Source organism: Podarcis vaucheri (genome assembly GCF_965113315.1).
Source record: "Podarcis vaucheri genome assembly, chromosome: 14".
NCBI classification, from domain to species: domain Eukaryota; kingdom Metazoa; phylum Chordata; class Lepidosauria; order Squamata; family Lacertidae; genus Podarcis; species Podarcis vaucheri.
The window spans coordinates 5,593,558-5,607,934 of record NC_138752.1 but is presented as its reverse complement, the minus strand read 5'-3'; the positions used below and the strand labels follow the sequence as shown (position 1 = coordinate 5,607,934).

Sequence of the window (14,377 nt, the reverse complement as noted above, 5' to 3'; positions counted from 1 at the left end):
CACCCTTTAAAAGGCGATAAGTTAATATGTCTACTCTGAATCAAACTTCGTTTCAACCCTTTAAAAGGTGTTTCTGGCATGTGGCTCTGTATACATGGCTGTACATTTTAATTGATTTATCAAACAGATTGAGAAGCCGAACTCTGATCAACTAAAAAGGTGTGATCAATGAACCAGGCAGTAGATTAGAAAAAAAAAATGTTTTGATAGAATAAATAACATGGTATAAAACTGATATCAGTGCATACTGTGGATGAGGATGTCTTCAAAGGGTAGAGCTCTTAATGAAAACCAAAATTCCACCTGTGGAGCTGTGGCGAGCAAAACGTGGAACCTGAGGAGAGTCCATGACGCTGTGATTTCCTCCCCCAGACGAACCAAGTGCTTTACGAGAAGCTAAACACCTTCTGTCCTGACCTAGCTGAACTGTGTGGCTTTGGGAATGTGACTTTGTTCCAAGGATCTGGAACCAACTTGCTAATCCTCAGGACTGTCACACCTTGAACTGCCTGAGCCTCTTATGTGTGATGTATTTCTGACATTTGCAAAAGGGGGTGTCCTTCTCCATGCCAAAATGCAAACCTTAAAAAAAGTTGTTTTTTCTTTGTTCGGGGTCCTTCACCTTCTGACAGGGGAGGGGGGGAGAACTCTGTTGCAACAGACAATAAAAGATCAGCTTTGCTTTCACCAGATTTCTGCCTCAGTTCATTAATCTCTGACCGGTAACAAATTTGGGGAGTTGGGCCATCAGAAGTCAGCCCCCCCTATTTTCTGGTAACACTAATAACTGAACACACCCAGAGTTCATATGGCTGTAGTATGTTGTTGCTTTGTTTAGCTGTGAAACCTAATATCTTACAGACGGATGCAATTCAAGGGGCTAGTCCCCATTCTGTTGCCAGTTTTGCTGGAATCTTGTCTGTCTGATACCCACCCAGTCCCCTACTACCCAGGAACTTTTCCAAGCTGGTTCATGGTTTTTTTTTTTTCTTTAGTCTGAGGCTATTGGATTGAAGTGCCATGAAGAAGAAAGGTGTGAGTTGTGGCAGAAGGGACGAAAGGTCCTCAGGAAGTTTTTCTGAAAGTGGTCATAGAAAGGTTTCCTGCAAGTGGTTGTAGAAAGTTTCCAGAAAGTGATTGTAAGTAGAAAGACAATGGTTAAAATATGTATCTTAGGACTCTCTCATTGTAAATAGGCTGGTTCATTTGGGGCTAAAGTAGCCCTGTTTTCAGGCATTTACTGCCTGATTTATTGCTCACTTGCTGTGCTGTTTGCTCAAACTTCACCCTTGTGGAAAGGTCCTTTGGTGTCATCTTTAGGACTGCGGGAAGGGAGGATTGTGTTCTGTTTGCCTACAATGTGCTTAGCCTGTTTGGGGGATTAGATTGGCAGGAAGCTTCCTGAAAGTGAATAAACTGTAATTTGTTTGATGTTAGTCCTGAGCAAAATATGAGTTAACATGCCTATGGTATAGTGCAGTGGTTTTCAACCATTGTGCCGTGGCACCCTGGGGTGCCTTGAATGTTGGTCAGGAGTGCCATGGGCAACACTGGCCTCTGTCCCTCTTTCCTTCCTTCCCTCTTCTGATGTCCTCTTGTGCCTCTGCCTCCCAAAGTCTTGCACATCTGTTTGTTCAGCAGCCCTGGTTATAAGCTCCCCAGGTGAACGATGCCTCTGGGGCTGGCCAGGGGGTGCTTCCCAGGCCCCTGTGGGGCAGTGTGAGGAGGCACCTCTCTTTGGGGGCAGCTCAGAGACCGGGGGGATCAGCAGCAGCTGCCCAGAGGACTCCAGAGGGGAGAGGAGAGGAGGCTGAGGGAACCCTCCACAAGGGAGGGTGTTTGAAAAAGGGTGAGAGGCTGCCAGCTTGGCACGCAGGGGGTGATATAACGGCTCCTGAGACCCACAGGGGTGCCGCAGAAAGAATGTAGTTGGCCAAGGGAGTCGTGGACTCAAAAATCTTGAATGCCTCTGGTGTAGTGGATATTCTGGAAGCGCTGTTCATATTGTAATTTGTAAACCTGATAACAAGGTTTCAGGGACAAGTTTTGTGTCTTCCTGCGAGGGGCAGCGCAGGAATGTTTCAGCACTCTAATGGAGAGAGAGCTGCCTACCAGCAACTTTTAACTTAAACTGTAAAATTGCAAAAATTGTCTTTCTCAGTTTGGGATCTTATTTAAGATTCCCTAGGGTAACTGGGGGCTCTGAGCCCCACTTTAAGACTGTGCATTTTTAATCGTCTGTTATGCGTTGTCTCAAGTGGTGGTGGGGGGAATGTTCCCGGTCCTTAATTGTAAATCGGCTGGTTGTCTTTTGGGGGGGATCTGGGCTAGCCTTGCTCTCAGGCTCTGTGTGATTCCTGAGCATAAAAGCTTTAGGACTGTCAGGGGATACAGTGCACTTATAATGTGTACATTGTGCAATGCATTTGTTTCTAATGCATTTATCCAGCTGAAGGGTCAAATGTTTTTATTCCACCCTCCATTGTTGGGTAACAGCCTCCCACAGAAATGCATTACAGAATTCTGAAATAAAAAAATTATATATACAGTTCAGGGGCTACCACAGCTACTGCTCCCCATAAATGTTAAACAACTCTTGATTTGAGCTGGGACTACTTTAAACCTGTAGCCCTACACATTTGATTTGAAGGAAGTTCCATTTAGAACAATTGGGCCTAATTGTGAGTAGGAATATATAGGACTGCAGTTTAAGAGAGAGAGAAACAGACACTGTTATGAACCCACCTTTGAGGATTATGATAAAAAAGCCAGTTGTAAACATTTAAAAGAACAAAAGAACAAATAAAAGCACCCCTCCTGCTGCAAAATGATCTCTGTCTGAAAACTAAACTGGAGAGGAAAGATTAGAAGAGAGGCTGGGGTGAAAAAGTCAGAGAGCAAAACACGGTTAGATCAAACATAATCAGATGAAAATCCTCATCATTAACAGGCTTAGCCTATGATCAACTCCAATTATGGCAAACTACAGTAAGAGATGGGGAGGGACTTGGGTGGCCCAGCGCCAGGAGTGCGTCATTTCAGTAGAAGGAAACTGTCCAAGCACACCGGCTGTGCCACATGCAACCCAGCCAGATGGACAGGGTATAAATATTATTGGTATTAGTATTATTAGTATTATTGAAAATAGAGGATCTTGCACCCGTGGCTTGTGGGGCTTCTTCGAAATAAAAAGTTATACCTACCAGCTCCAGATCCTTACAAGGCCTTCTTTGTCCAGTCTCTCTTTTATCTTGTTTTCTTCTCATTCTGTGAGTAGCCATTGCCACCCTACTGAAGACTGTATAACAGTGTGGTCCAAACCACAGCCTGCAGGCTACATGCGTCCGCGAGGCCTTTTTGGTCAGCCTTCAGCAACATTCAAGAAAAAAACACCTTAAGGCCTTATAAAATATTGTCATGTGTTGTTAACAAAAGAACATAATCTTTCTCTGCATCAATTTTGTTTAATAGTTAAATCTGTTTGAGTGTTTAATTACAAACACTTTACAGTATGGAAATTTAATTTACTGTTTGTCTTGTGGACCACTTTGTATGAAAAGTTGGACCGCCTTGCTGTATAATGTGGTCTCCCAAGGTCTCTCTCTTCTCTCCTCAAACCCTTATAAGGAGGAGAACCCTTGGATTGTTCTTGAAATGTGAAGGTGGTATGTCAAGTTCTCAGTTGGTGGGAAGGACACATAAGGCAGTGGCAGAAGGTGCCAAGTTCAATCCTCTCCCCAGTAATCTTCACTTAGGCTCAGGCCTCATTCCAGATTTTTTTTTGGGGGGGAGGGTTCTTGCCCCAAGTGCCTTCAGTGAGCCTTTTCCAGCACTGACCACCTTTTTGCTTCCCACCACCAGGCAAGCACATTTGTGAGACAGGCACATGTGCATATTAACTGCATCCATACCATAGAAAGTGTGCCTAGTTTGGCCTCCGTGGTGCTGGTTTGGGGACCCCAAAAGTGAGTTCAGTGTAGGGGAAGTGGAGCCTGAAAGTAAAAGGCACATTGCTGAACTTAATGAGCAAGGGCTGAGATTTCCCCCAAGAGTTGTGCACTGCAATGTTTCATTTTCAAACAAAAACGGAAGGCTTCCCAAACAGAGCACACTAAGTATGCTCTGCAGCTCTAGATGTGACCAGGGAGGCAGGTCCATCCCTGACATCATTTGTTTGGGGGCTGAGCTGCTGAGAAGCCAAGGCTGGCAGGGTGGAGAGCCCGTAAGTCATTAGCAGGAGTGTCTGGTGGTGTACGTGTGTGTCTCTTTGAAGCCAGCTTGCTCCACGGAAGGAAGCGCAGGCAGCCCTGTGTGAATTGCATAGGAGTCAAAAGGCTTCCCTGGATATGTCGGCCACAACTGCAGCTGTTCTTCTCTCTCTCTTCCTAGAGGCTCACCTTTCTGCACAAGCACCTGTCAACGGTAATGCATTTCCAGACTTCTTTCCTGTTGTCCCTGTTCCTAAAGTACTGTAGCAGTAATGCATGTGGCAGTTGGGAAGCTAAGCACTAACCGAATTGCATGTTTTGCATTTTATTACCATTTCAATCTACCTTTTACGTTCTCCTCCACCACAGCCTGCTGAGAACAACTTTCCAGGCAGCTGATTAAGTGGACTCTAGCCTAGTCCAGGAAAGCAAGTTGTTCTCTAATAAACGGTTTAGTCTTTAAAGTGCTGCAGGACTCTGTTGGTTTTTCTTCAAGAAACCAATACAGTTGCTCCTTTGGAAGTTATCAGACGTCTTAGTGGCCACACTTGATGTTCTTAAGTGCATGTAAAAGACGAGTGTTTGCATTTGCTTGCTGGCAGTAACCAAATGCTTACAATGCTTCCTTAAGAAATATTGATAAAGAATATATTCCTGGAGGGACTGCAGAAACCGACAGGAATGACCAACAGCTCAGACCACACAAGCTGTGCTAATAATATTATACACCAGTGTTTTAAACTTTTTCACAGGTATTATCATCTTTACAGCCGCCCAGTCAGGTTGGCTAGTAATAATATGCCCATTTTGCAGATGTGCTGTGAGGCTGATGCTGTGGGAGAAGAGCAGCTTGCTTAAGGCAACTTCTTTATTGATTCATTATTTATTCACTACATTTCTATGCTGCCCAAATAAGTGAAGTTCTTTGGACTGTTTGCAAGATAAACGTTAAAACCATAAAATTCAAAATAGAATGGGAAATCTAAACCAGTTTAGAACAGTCACAGATAGATAGAAACAAACAAAAAACCAAAAGCAGAAGACAACAGTGGTGCAAGGTTCCTAAAAGCTCTTGCACTGGGGTTGCCATATTTCAAAAAGTAAAAATCCCGTATAGAAAAGTTGGTGAGTTTTTTCTTGTAAAAAACAAACAAACCGTATTGGCCCAAATATAAGCCATACCTGAATATAAGCCGCACCTTTAAAATTGGAGAGGGGGGGAGGAAAAAAAATTAAAATACCTGAATATAAGCCCTTGCTGCTCCTGGCTGCATACTTTGGGGGGGGGGGGAGCTGCGCTGCATTGCCAACGGCCTTTCCCCTTCCTCACTCTCTCCCTTCCCTGCCTTGGGGGAGAGGACGGGGGACGGGGACCTACGCATGTGGCGGGTGGCCGCCACATTGCCGCGTTCCTGGCGCTGTTTGCCCCACACTCCTGGATGCATACCATAAGTTTGCAGGTATAAGCCACAATTTAACTTTTTATGGTTGGAATTTAGGGGGAAAGTGAGGCTTATATTTAGGCCAATATGGTAATAAAGCTTTTGGCCAAAATCTACACTTCTGACATGGGTTGCCATACATTTGTAGGGTGTATTGATTCCCACAGTGTTGCCGTTATGGATTTTCCTGGACATTTCAGCAATTTCCACCCAGACACTTTCCAACAGCTGAATCCTGGTTATGTCCGGGAAATTCCGGGTGTATGGTAACCCTAACTTACACAGTGAAAAGGAACAGGTAGTGATGGAAAGAAAGGCCCTCTGGCTGGGACCCTGGAGACAGCAGGTAAACCTGGGCTTGGTTGGTTGGTTGTGAGATTTGGAGAATGGCTATCCTGTCTCATACCTGTAGCTCCTACGAGAAATAATCCCTGTTCCTGTGATTTGTTTCAACTGGTTTTTAATTCTGAAGTTAGTTGTTGTAACCTGCCCTGGGATCTCCTGGTGAAGGGCAGGTAACAAAGTTCACCACCACCACAACACTGTGCTGAATCCAGAACTTAGGGTGATTGTACTGGAAGCTGCAAATACTGGCATAAGAAGTGTGTGCAGTGACAGACTGTGCAGCATGTTGCCTTAGTGCTCATGTGTGTGTGCTTGTAGGCATAAGTGCTTGGGGAAAATGCATCCAACATATATTTAACTGCTATTGTTCTGGGGAAAGTGGATAGGACAGACATCCTATGAGTAGGATGGCAACTGTAAGGAAATGTCATAAAAGGAGCCTGTGTGGTATAATGGTAGAGCAGGGGGGGGGGTGTCTGTTGCTGCTGAATTACAGCTCCCATCAGCTCCAGCCAGCATGGCAAATGATTAGATCATGGGTAGGCAAACTAAGACCCTGGGCCCGGATCTGGCCCAATCGCCTTCTCAGTCCGGCCCACGGACAGTCCGGGAATCAGCGTGTTTTTACATGAGTAGAATGTGTCCTTTTATTTAAAATGCATCTCTGGGTTATTTGTGGGGCATAGGAATTCGTTCTTTTCCCCCCTTCAAAATATAGTCCAGCCCCCCACAAGGTCTGAGGGACAGTGGACTAGCCCCCTGCTGAAGAAGTTTGCTGACCCTTGGATTAGATAGTTGGATACAAGATCTTGAGGGCACGATGTTGGCTGCCCCTGAGAATTCAGATTCCCACTCAGCCGTGAAGCTCACTTGAATCAGTCTCCATCTCTCAGCCTAACCTACCTCACAAAGTTGTTGTGAGCTCAAAATGTGGGGACCAGTGGAAGACGCAGTGGGGTCTCAAATCTCAGCAGCGCCCTGTGCAGCCACCTCCTCTTGCGTTCCATTCTACATCATAGTTGCGGCACCCCTGTGGCATTCAAGACTCCACACCCAGGGCGACCAAACAGGTCACATTCCCCTAAATCGGCCTCTGCACGTACACTACCTTGAGCTGCATGGTGCATGGACAGAAACAAAATGATGAAGGCAACGCTCCAAGATCTTCCCCCTCCCCAAAGGCAGAATAGGGATGATGATGTGTAAAACAGGGTTGCTCAACCTACAGTCCTCCAGATGTTGTTGGACTCCCAACTCTCACCAGTCGAAGCAGACATAGCCTGTTTTTGAGGTAGGTGGGTTGGGAGATGCAGGCAAATAATATTTGGAGGGCAACAGGCTCCCCATGCCTGATTTACAACCCCTAGCAAGTAGGGGCCACTGCAATTCCTATTTGTTTTGCTTCTAGTTACACTAATTGAAGATATTTTAGTCCAGGAAAAGACAACACACACACACACCCCAAACACACACCTACAGAAACTGAGCTGTGTTCACCGTAAACTCAAAAGCTGCTGAATAATGCTGCTGTTCAGAAAAAGAGTGAATTCTTAACAGCTTCTTTTGCTCTTATTCCTCCACACTTTGCTTAAAGAAAGAAGCTGCAACAGCCCAAAGCACACTGAGCTCAATGCCTGGAGCAGTTTTAACTGGAGAGAGGGATTAGAAATTTTAAAATAATCAAAGAAATAAAGAAGGGCAGTAAGAGTAGTATCTCAGTTGTGTTGAAGCCCTTGGTGTTTAATACAAAAACCTGGTTTCTCCCTCTTAAACACACCAGTTCCGCTGTTGAAACAAGAGACAGAAGTTATATTGTGAAAGGAGGGGGAGGCAGGGACACCTGTGTGTTCTTAGGAGGTTTCTGTGGGAAGGGAGAGAGGGAGGGGCACTGGCTGCTCCTTCTTCTCACGTACGCCATGCATGGTACTAACACAAGATGTTTGCTGCAAACAACCTTTAAAAGCCCCAAGTATGAGAGGTTTTCAACACACAGAGAAAGAGAGCGAGAGAAAACATACCTTAACCTTCATTCTGTTCTTGCATGAAGATGACTACAGTGGATTTATTTATTTATCATCATCGTTATCATCATTATCATCACCACACCTTTCCTCCAAGCAGCTCACAGGGGCATACATGGTTCTCCTCCATCTTCATTTTATCCTCACATTGGATGGGGCTGGGCTGGGCTGGGTTGGGTGACAGTGACTGGCCCAAAATCACTCAGCTTCATAGCTGAGTGGGGATTTGAACCCAGGACTCCAACATTCAGTTCAAAGTGTTGGTCATGGCCTTTAGACATCACACTGGGTCGACATCTTCATCCAACCTTCTACCAGTTTTCCCAGGACAGTCATTAAACTAACTGGGCAATAATTTCCAGGATCCCCCCCAGATCCCTCTTTAAACACTGGAGGTACATTGGCTACATTTGCAGTCGTCAGTAATGGAGGCTGACCTAAGTACTCAATCCTACTCAAAACAGACCCACTGAAATTAATGAATGGACAAGTTAATCTTGTCCATTAGCTTCAATGGGACTGCTCTGTGTATGGTGAGCACTGGATATCGCTAGGGGCGTGTGTGAGAGAGAGAGAGAGAGAGAGAAAGAGAGAGAGAGTTCACTGTCAAGGAATAAGGCTGCCATTCTATGCACACATACATGTGAGCAAGCAGCACTATATGCTTTGGGATTTATTTCTGAGGAAATAGTTATTTATTCATTCATTTATTCATGCATTCTTTCATTCATTTAAGGTCCCCACTCTTTAGCAAAAAAAAAAAAAAAAAGTTCCCAGAACAGCTTTCAAATTAAACATAGTCCCTGCTCTCAGGTTTACAATCTTAGAAAGACATCATTCAATGGGAAAAACAGATTGAGAGAGAGAAAGAATTAACCAAATTCTGGTTGAATTTCTTAGTTACTAGTTAATTACATATACGTATGTATATATATATTTGTTATTTTATGTTATACTTTTATACACATGTTTAGCTATAGTACTTTATTTTGTATGTGTTCTAAGTTATATCTATTTTATTTTCCTTCTAGGGTCCAAGTGGTCTTATATGGGTAAGTAGTGACTTTAGGTCAATACATTAAACTATAATTCTTTATCCTATTTGTTTAATGTCAGGTTAGATCTAGGGAGGTCTCATTTAGTTAATAACAGGATCTGTTTTGTTGATCTAATGTCTACATATATTCCATTCATCCACACAACAGGGCACATCAGGCGATAACAGCATGTGATGCCATGATGTGGTACAGATATCATAGGAACATGTTGTGTCACATGAAATCAATTCTTGTTCAAAGAGGTGGGCCGAGCACTTGGCTAACTACCAGGTCAACTGGTTGACCAAAAAAGTAAGTGAAGGTAGAACTTACCAGGCCACTGCTAGGGGACAGGCTACACAAGTATATTAAAATGAGCTGGGGTAGAAGGCAGCGGCTGGCTGGCGGCAAAGGTGTATTGTGTGGCGACAACGTTGTGCTGTATAAATGGAACATCTTTGTATTTAGTTCCTTCATGTTGAGTCTCAAGGACCAGGGCTTTTTTTCACCCAGAACTTGCAGGAACTCATTTCTGGCACCATGGCCATTGGAAAACAACAAGGGATGTTTCATGCTGAGTTCCGGTACCTCTTTTACTAGAAGAACAGCACTTTCAAGGAATGGAATGGAAATCCTAATATGTTGTGTCAAGTGAAGAGCTGGAAAAGGTTCTTTACTGACTTTGGATGGCTGGTGTTTACTAGCTACTGGACATCCCTTACCTGCTTTGCTGGGTAGAAACACTCTAAGACAGAGGTTGGCAAGGTTTACTGGCCATGGGCCGGATCACTCCCGCAAAGATTGTCCATGGGCCGGACTGGCGCAGCGCAATGCCGGAAATCACGTCTGCGCATGTCCACGGCGCCAGAAATCACTTCTGCGCATGCCCAGACGTCAAAATTCATGCCTGCGCAGAAGCGTTTTTTGGCATCTGGACATGCGCAGGTGTGATTTCCAGTATCTGCGCATGCACAGATGCGATTTCCGGCACCACTCAGTGAGTCCCTGGTTTAGCGCAGCACACGGGGGACTCACCGAGTGGGCGGCTCAGTTCAGGAGTGGCTCATGGGTCAGTAAAATGGTCTTTGTGGGCCACATCCAGCCCAGGGGCCGCATGTGGCTGACCCCTGCTCTAAGAGGTGGAATGTGGCTGCAAAGGAAACAGTAAAGTCTGAATTATGCAACTGGCTAAGGGACTTCAAGCCATTTGCATGTGGGGTGAACTGATGCAGGTTTATACACAGGCATGATATCTACGGTCACTTCCAGATTGCCAGTATTTTGTGGGAGGGGTAGAAGAGCTTTCTGGAAATTTAGGTTTATCTTAACTTATCTTATCTTATCATCTTATCTTATCTTATCTTATCTTATCTTATCTTATCTTATCTTATATCTTATCTTATCATCTTATCTTATCTTATCTTATCTTATCTTATCTTATCTTATCTTATCTTATTATCTTATCTTGTTTGTTTGTTAACCCTCAGTGTAAGCTTTGTGCAAGGCAAATTAGGATGCAGGAGAAGCCCTATCTGAGTGCATGGCTGTTCCTCTGTGTTTTTATATTTGTAAATATGCAGATATTAAAAGCACACACAAACACATATGCCCGTATCATACTCTCTCTCCACAGGGAAATTGACCTTGTAAGACACACTTAGGGAAGTGGATTGCTTCAAGGTAGCCTCCAAAGCGAAATAGCTACATGGCACAATTTCCCCTTAGGGGAAATCTGTCTTGGAATTATTGTTTCTTCCAAGAGACCTTTGTGTCACATGGGAAATGATGCAGAGTGCTTGCTGTCTCCTCTGCCCAGCCCCACACAGTTCATCTTTGTGTGGAGTTATGACTTGCTGAAGCTGCTTGTTTCTCTCCTATAAGAGTTCCCCAGTCCTACTTTAGCAAGCATCAGCTCTCAATTCCTTTCCTTATTGCTGCAGGACATTTCCATTTATCTGAGTCAGATAAGGAGCTCCCCCCCCCCAGGTCCTGCCCTCCATGTAGGAAGCTTGCAGGAGACCTTTGCACATTTAAAACCATTCCACTGTTTCTAAAGACGTAGAAATCGTGTGTGTGTGTGCACGCACAGGCACCTCGGGTACCGTATATAACATTGCTGTTGAAAGGTGTTTCGTCTGCAGGATGTGATTCTAACAGGTCAGGGCAAGGTTGTGGTGGCCCTTGGAGCAGAGAGGGCAGCAAGAGACAATTCTGTTCTGCTGGCAAGGCAAGGAGAGGAGAGGGAGTTGTTGCCATTAAGTGTTTATCTTTCAAGGAGCTTTTATCCTCATGACTCCACTAGGTGGGCAAGGCTTAGAGAGAGAGAGGCACGTCACAAAGTGAGTTTTATGACTGAACAGTGATTTGAACCTAGGTTCTCCCTGCTCCTAATCCAAATAAGGACTCATCCATCTGGCCCGCTACTTCCCCCCTGGAAAGCCCACTCTTTACCACTGAATTGGAACAAATGGCGATTAGGTTTTCTGCGGATTGCTGGTTGTTCCGATTCAGCATTAAAGAGTGGGTTTTTCAAGGGAAAGCTGCAGGGCAAAACCACTCAGACCTGTTCTTAGAAAGCGGGGGAGAAGTGGGAAACCACTCAAACCCTTTCAAGGCATGGAACAAGCGTAACACTGGGCAGGCCATAAGGCTTGTCTCAAGAAGCAATTGTCTGTATAGTTCCCAGGGCAACATATACCTGCCTATTCACATGTCCAAGGTTCTTTAAAAAACAAACAAACAAACTTTCAGGTACACATTTTCCACAATTAAATATAAAACAATACATCCAACGACTTCCCTCCTCCTCCTCCGATGGTTCATTGTATTTTCAAAATTAGCTGCATATTCTATTTCTTCCATCTAGTTTCCCCCTTCCCATCATATCTTAATCTAAATTATACTGTTGAATTTACAATAATCCTGCTAGCCTTTTCACTTGCTCACAATAGTTTTCCAAATGGGTCCCTAAATGGATGTTTGAGTTCAAGGTATTTCTCGAATGTCTGAAGAGGCTGAAGGCTACTGGGCGAGACAGGCCAATGGTCTGACCCTGTGCCATGCATCTTCCTGTGCTTTGAATCTGGATTCCTTTATTGTCTCCCTGAGGTTCTTCTGATGGGGAGCGAGTGTGGCCCAAGATGTTCCCCTTTTGTGGAGGAGTATTCCAGTCGCCAATTGATTTTCACAATGACGTTCTCCAGTATGATTCAACTCTTCTGCCCATAGAACTGGAAGGCTACAATGTCTCCCCCACTGAGGAGTTTATTTTGACCAATAATGGACATTCAGGTAAGGGAGGCTAACATGGACAGAGAAAATTGAACTATTACTATCATTACATAATGACAAAGAATACTATTTAGCACTTGTACAGGACTTTAGAGTGTTCTGATTGTTCTCAATATATATTTTCTCAATAATAATAATTTCTAATAATTTATTATCTCTCTCTTTTTAAAAAAAAGATAATATAGGCCAGCCTTATTCCCATTTTGTAGACATTCAGGGATCAGCATAGATAGGATTTGGTTGGGTTTACAGTCTTCACCACACTGCCTGTTTATTTTGGCACATAACTTTGGATCTAGTTTTCCCTCCTGTGTGGAGGTGTTGTCACACATATTGGTTCCGTGCCCATATGTGTGTCTACACAGGTGGCCACTCAAAGAACCTCAGTTACAAGTTAAATGACTTGCTATTGGTGGCGATTATGATGGTCTTAATACAGCGCTACTAATAGACGAAATAACTCTAAAACCACAAGGTGTACAACTCTCACCAAAGCACAGTGAATAATAACCACCTAGCATGTTAAATTGGGCTTGGCAACCAAGGTGCAATGTTCTTCTTCCAAGTTTAGAGGGATGAGCTGCATTTAGTATTTTGTTTCATATTCTGGATATTGGCAGCAGTCAGAATATGGAAAAATACAACTAGCAGAGGCACAGGATGCTTCAAAATGTTGCTAGTTTGTCATCCCTTTAGTTTCTTCATCCCAACAAAAATGCACATGATATTCAGAATTTCCTTCCTTAGTAATCTCCATCCATATGCACATAGTAAGTTGTATCTGAACTTCCTTAAGTTCTTTACAGTATTGTGAATTATTCCCTTTTGCAGCAGGTTTGATGACAAAATAACTCTCTTCCTTCAATGGCTGCAAAGTTTCTTGTTGCTTCTGCACCAGTGTGAAATATAACCCTTTTAAAGCACACTAACATCCCAACATTAATCCTTTGAGGACTGTGATATTAGCCAGTATTAGTACTAGGAGCCCTAATGTAGCTCTCAGTTTAAGATCTTGCCTGAAAAGGTGAGAGCAATCTGAGCTGCATCCTAACTTGGGAAGCTACATCTAAGATCAGAACTGGCAGAATTCATTTGCCTCTGTACATATAAATTAGCATATGCAATTTTATGTAAATATGTGCCGTGGACCTGCACTGAGTTTTATCCCTGCATTTAATACTCTCATGTTGTGTTGTCTCATTGTCTCCCATCTTCTCCTCTCCTAGTAAGAATGAGTCTTTCTCAAAGCATGCGAATCCGGAGCCTCCCTTCCCACTATTCTGCCGCTCAGCTCCATTTACACTGGGGAAACCGGAACAAGCAGGAAGGATCTGAACACACAATTGGTGGGAGGCATTATGCTGCTGAAGTAAGATTTTTAGGCATTCAATCTATTGTGCCTTTCAGATATCTATTTATTAATTTATTTATTAAAACATTTAAGGCCCTTTTGGCCCTACAAAGGGCACCCAAGGCAATTTACAGTTAAGATCCAACAACATTTAAAATTGAAAGGCAAGATTAACATACACTAAATTTCCTGCCTTATTTTTCGTTTTCCTTATGAGGCTGGCAGAAGCAGACTGCTAGTTGCTCCCCTCTTCTGCACAGCACAGCTGGATTTGTTCATCACAAGTTTTGTACGCCACTTTTAGGACCCTTTCTCACATGGAAAAGCAGCTAATATTTTTAATATACATATTTTAATCAAACTTACTAAGTACAGAAAAATATATTTTGAGTTTCACAACTTTAATAATAAAAAAGTTTATTAGCTCTTGCATTCTATTTCATTCCCTGATATAGTTTTCTTCAAGACAAACAACTCTCTACAAGCCCCACCTTCTCAAAGCAACACATTTACAAATCTTGTAGCACCAAATCATAACACAGACAAGTTCCAAATGATACCAGAAAAATCTTTTTTTCCTTAAAGATTCGATACATGGTGAACTATCATATCTGTTTAGCAGGGAGAAATCTATGCCAAGTGTAACTATTATTATTTTTACTACAGCTCCCATCAGTCCCAG

General features: G+C 43.5%; 1 protein-coding gene across 1 annotated transcript in view; it reads left to right on the top strand.

Annotated features, from left to right (window-relative positions):
* Nucleotides 1–3,793: 3,793 nt before the first annotated feature.
* CA12 (carbonic anhydrase 12) overlaps nucleotides 3,794–14,377 on the top strand; it is a 35,211-nt gene continuing 24,627 nt past the window's right edge. Inside the window, exons 1-4 of the mRNA XM_082199009.1 lie at nucleotides 3,794–4,422; nucleotides 9,048–9,068; nucleotides 12,162–12,344; nucleotides 13,571–13,713. Coding sequence (XP_082055135.1) covers nucleotides 4,347–4,422; nucleotides 9,048–9,068; nucleotides 12,162–12,344; nucleotides 13,571–13,713 — 423 coding nt within the window. The 5' untranslated portion in view covers nucleotides 3,794–4,346. The remainder of the gene's footprint in view (nucleotides 4,423–9,047; nucleotides 9,069–12,161; nucleotides 12,345–13,570; nucleotides 13,714–14,377) is intronic.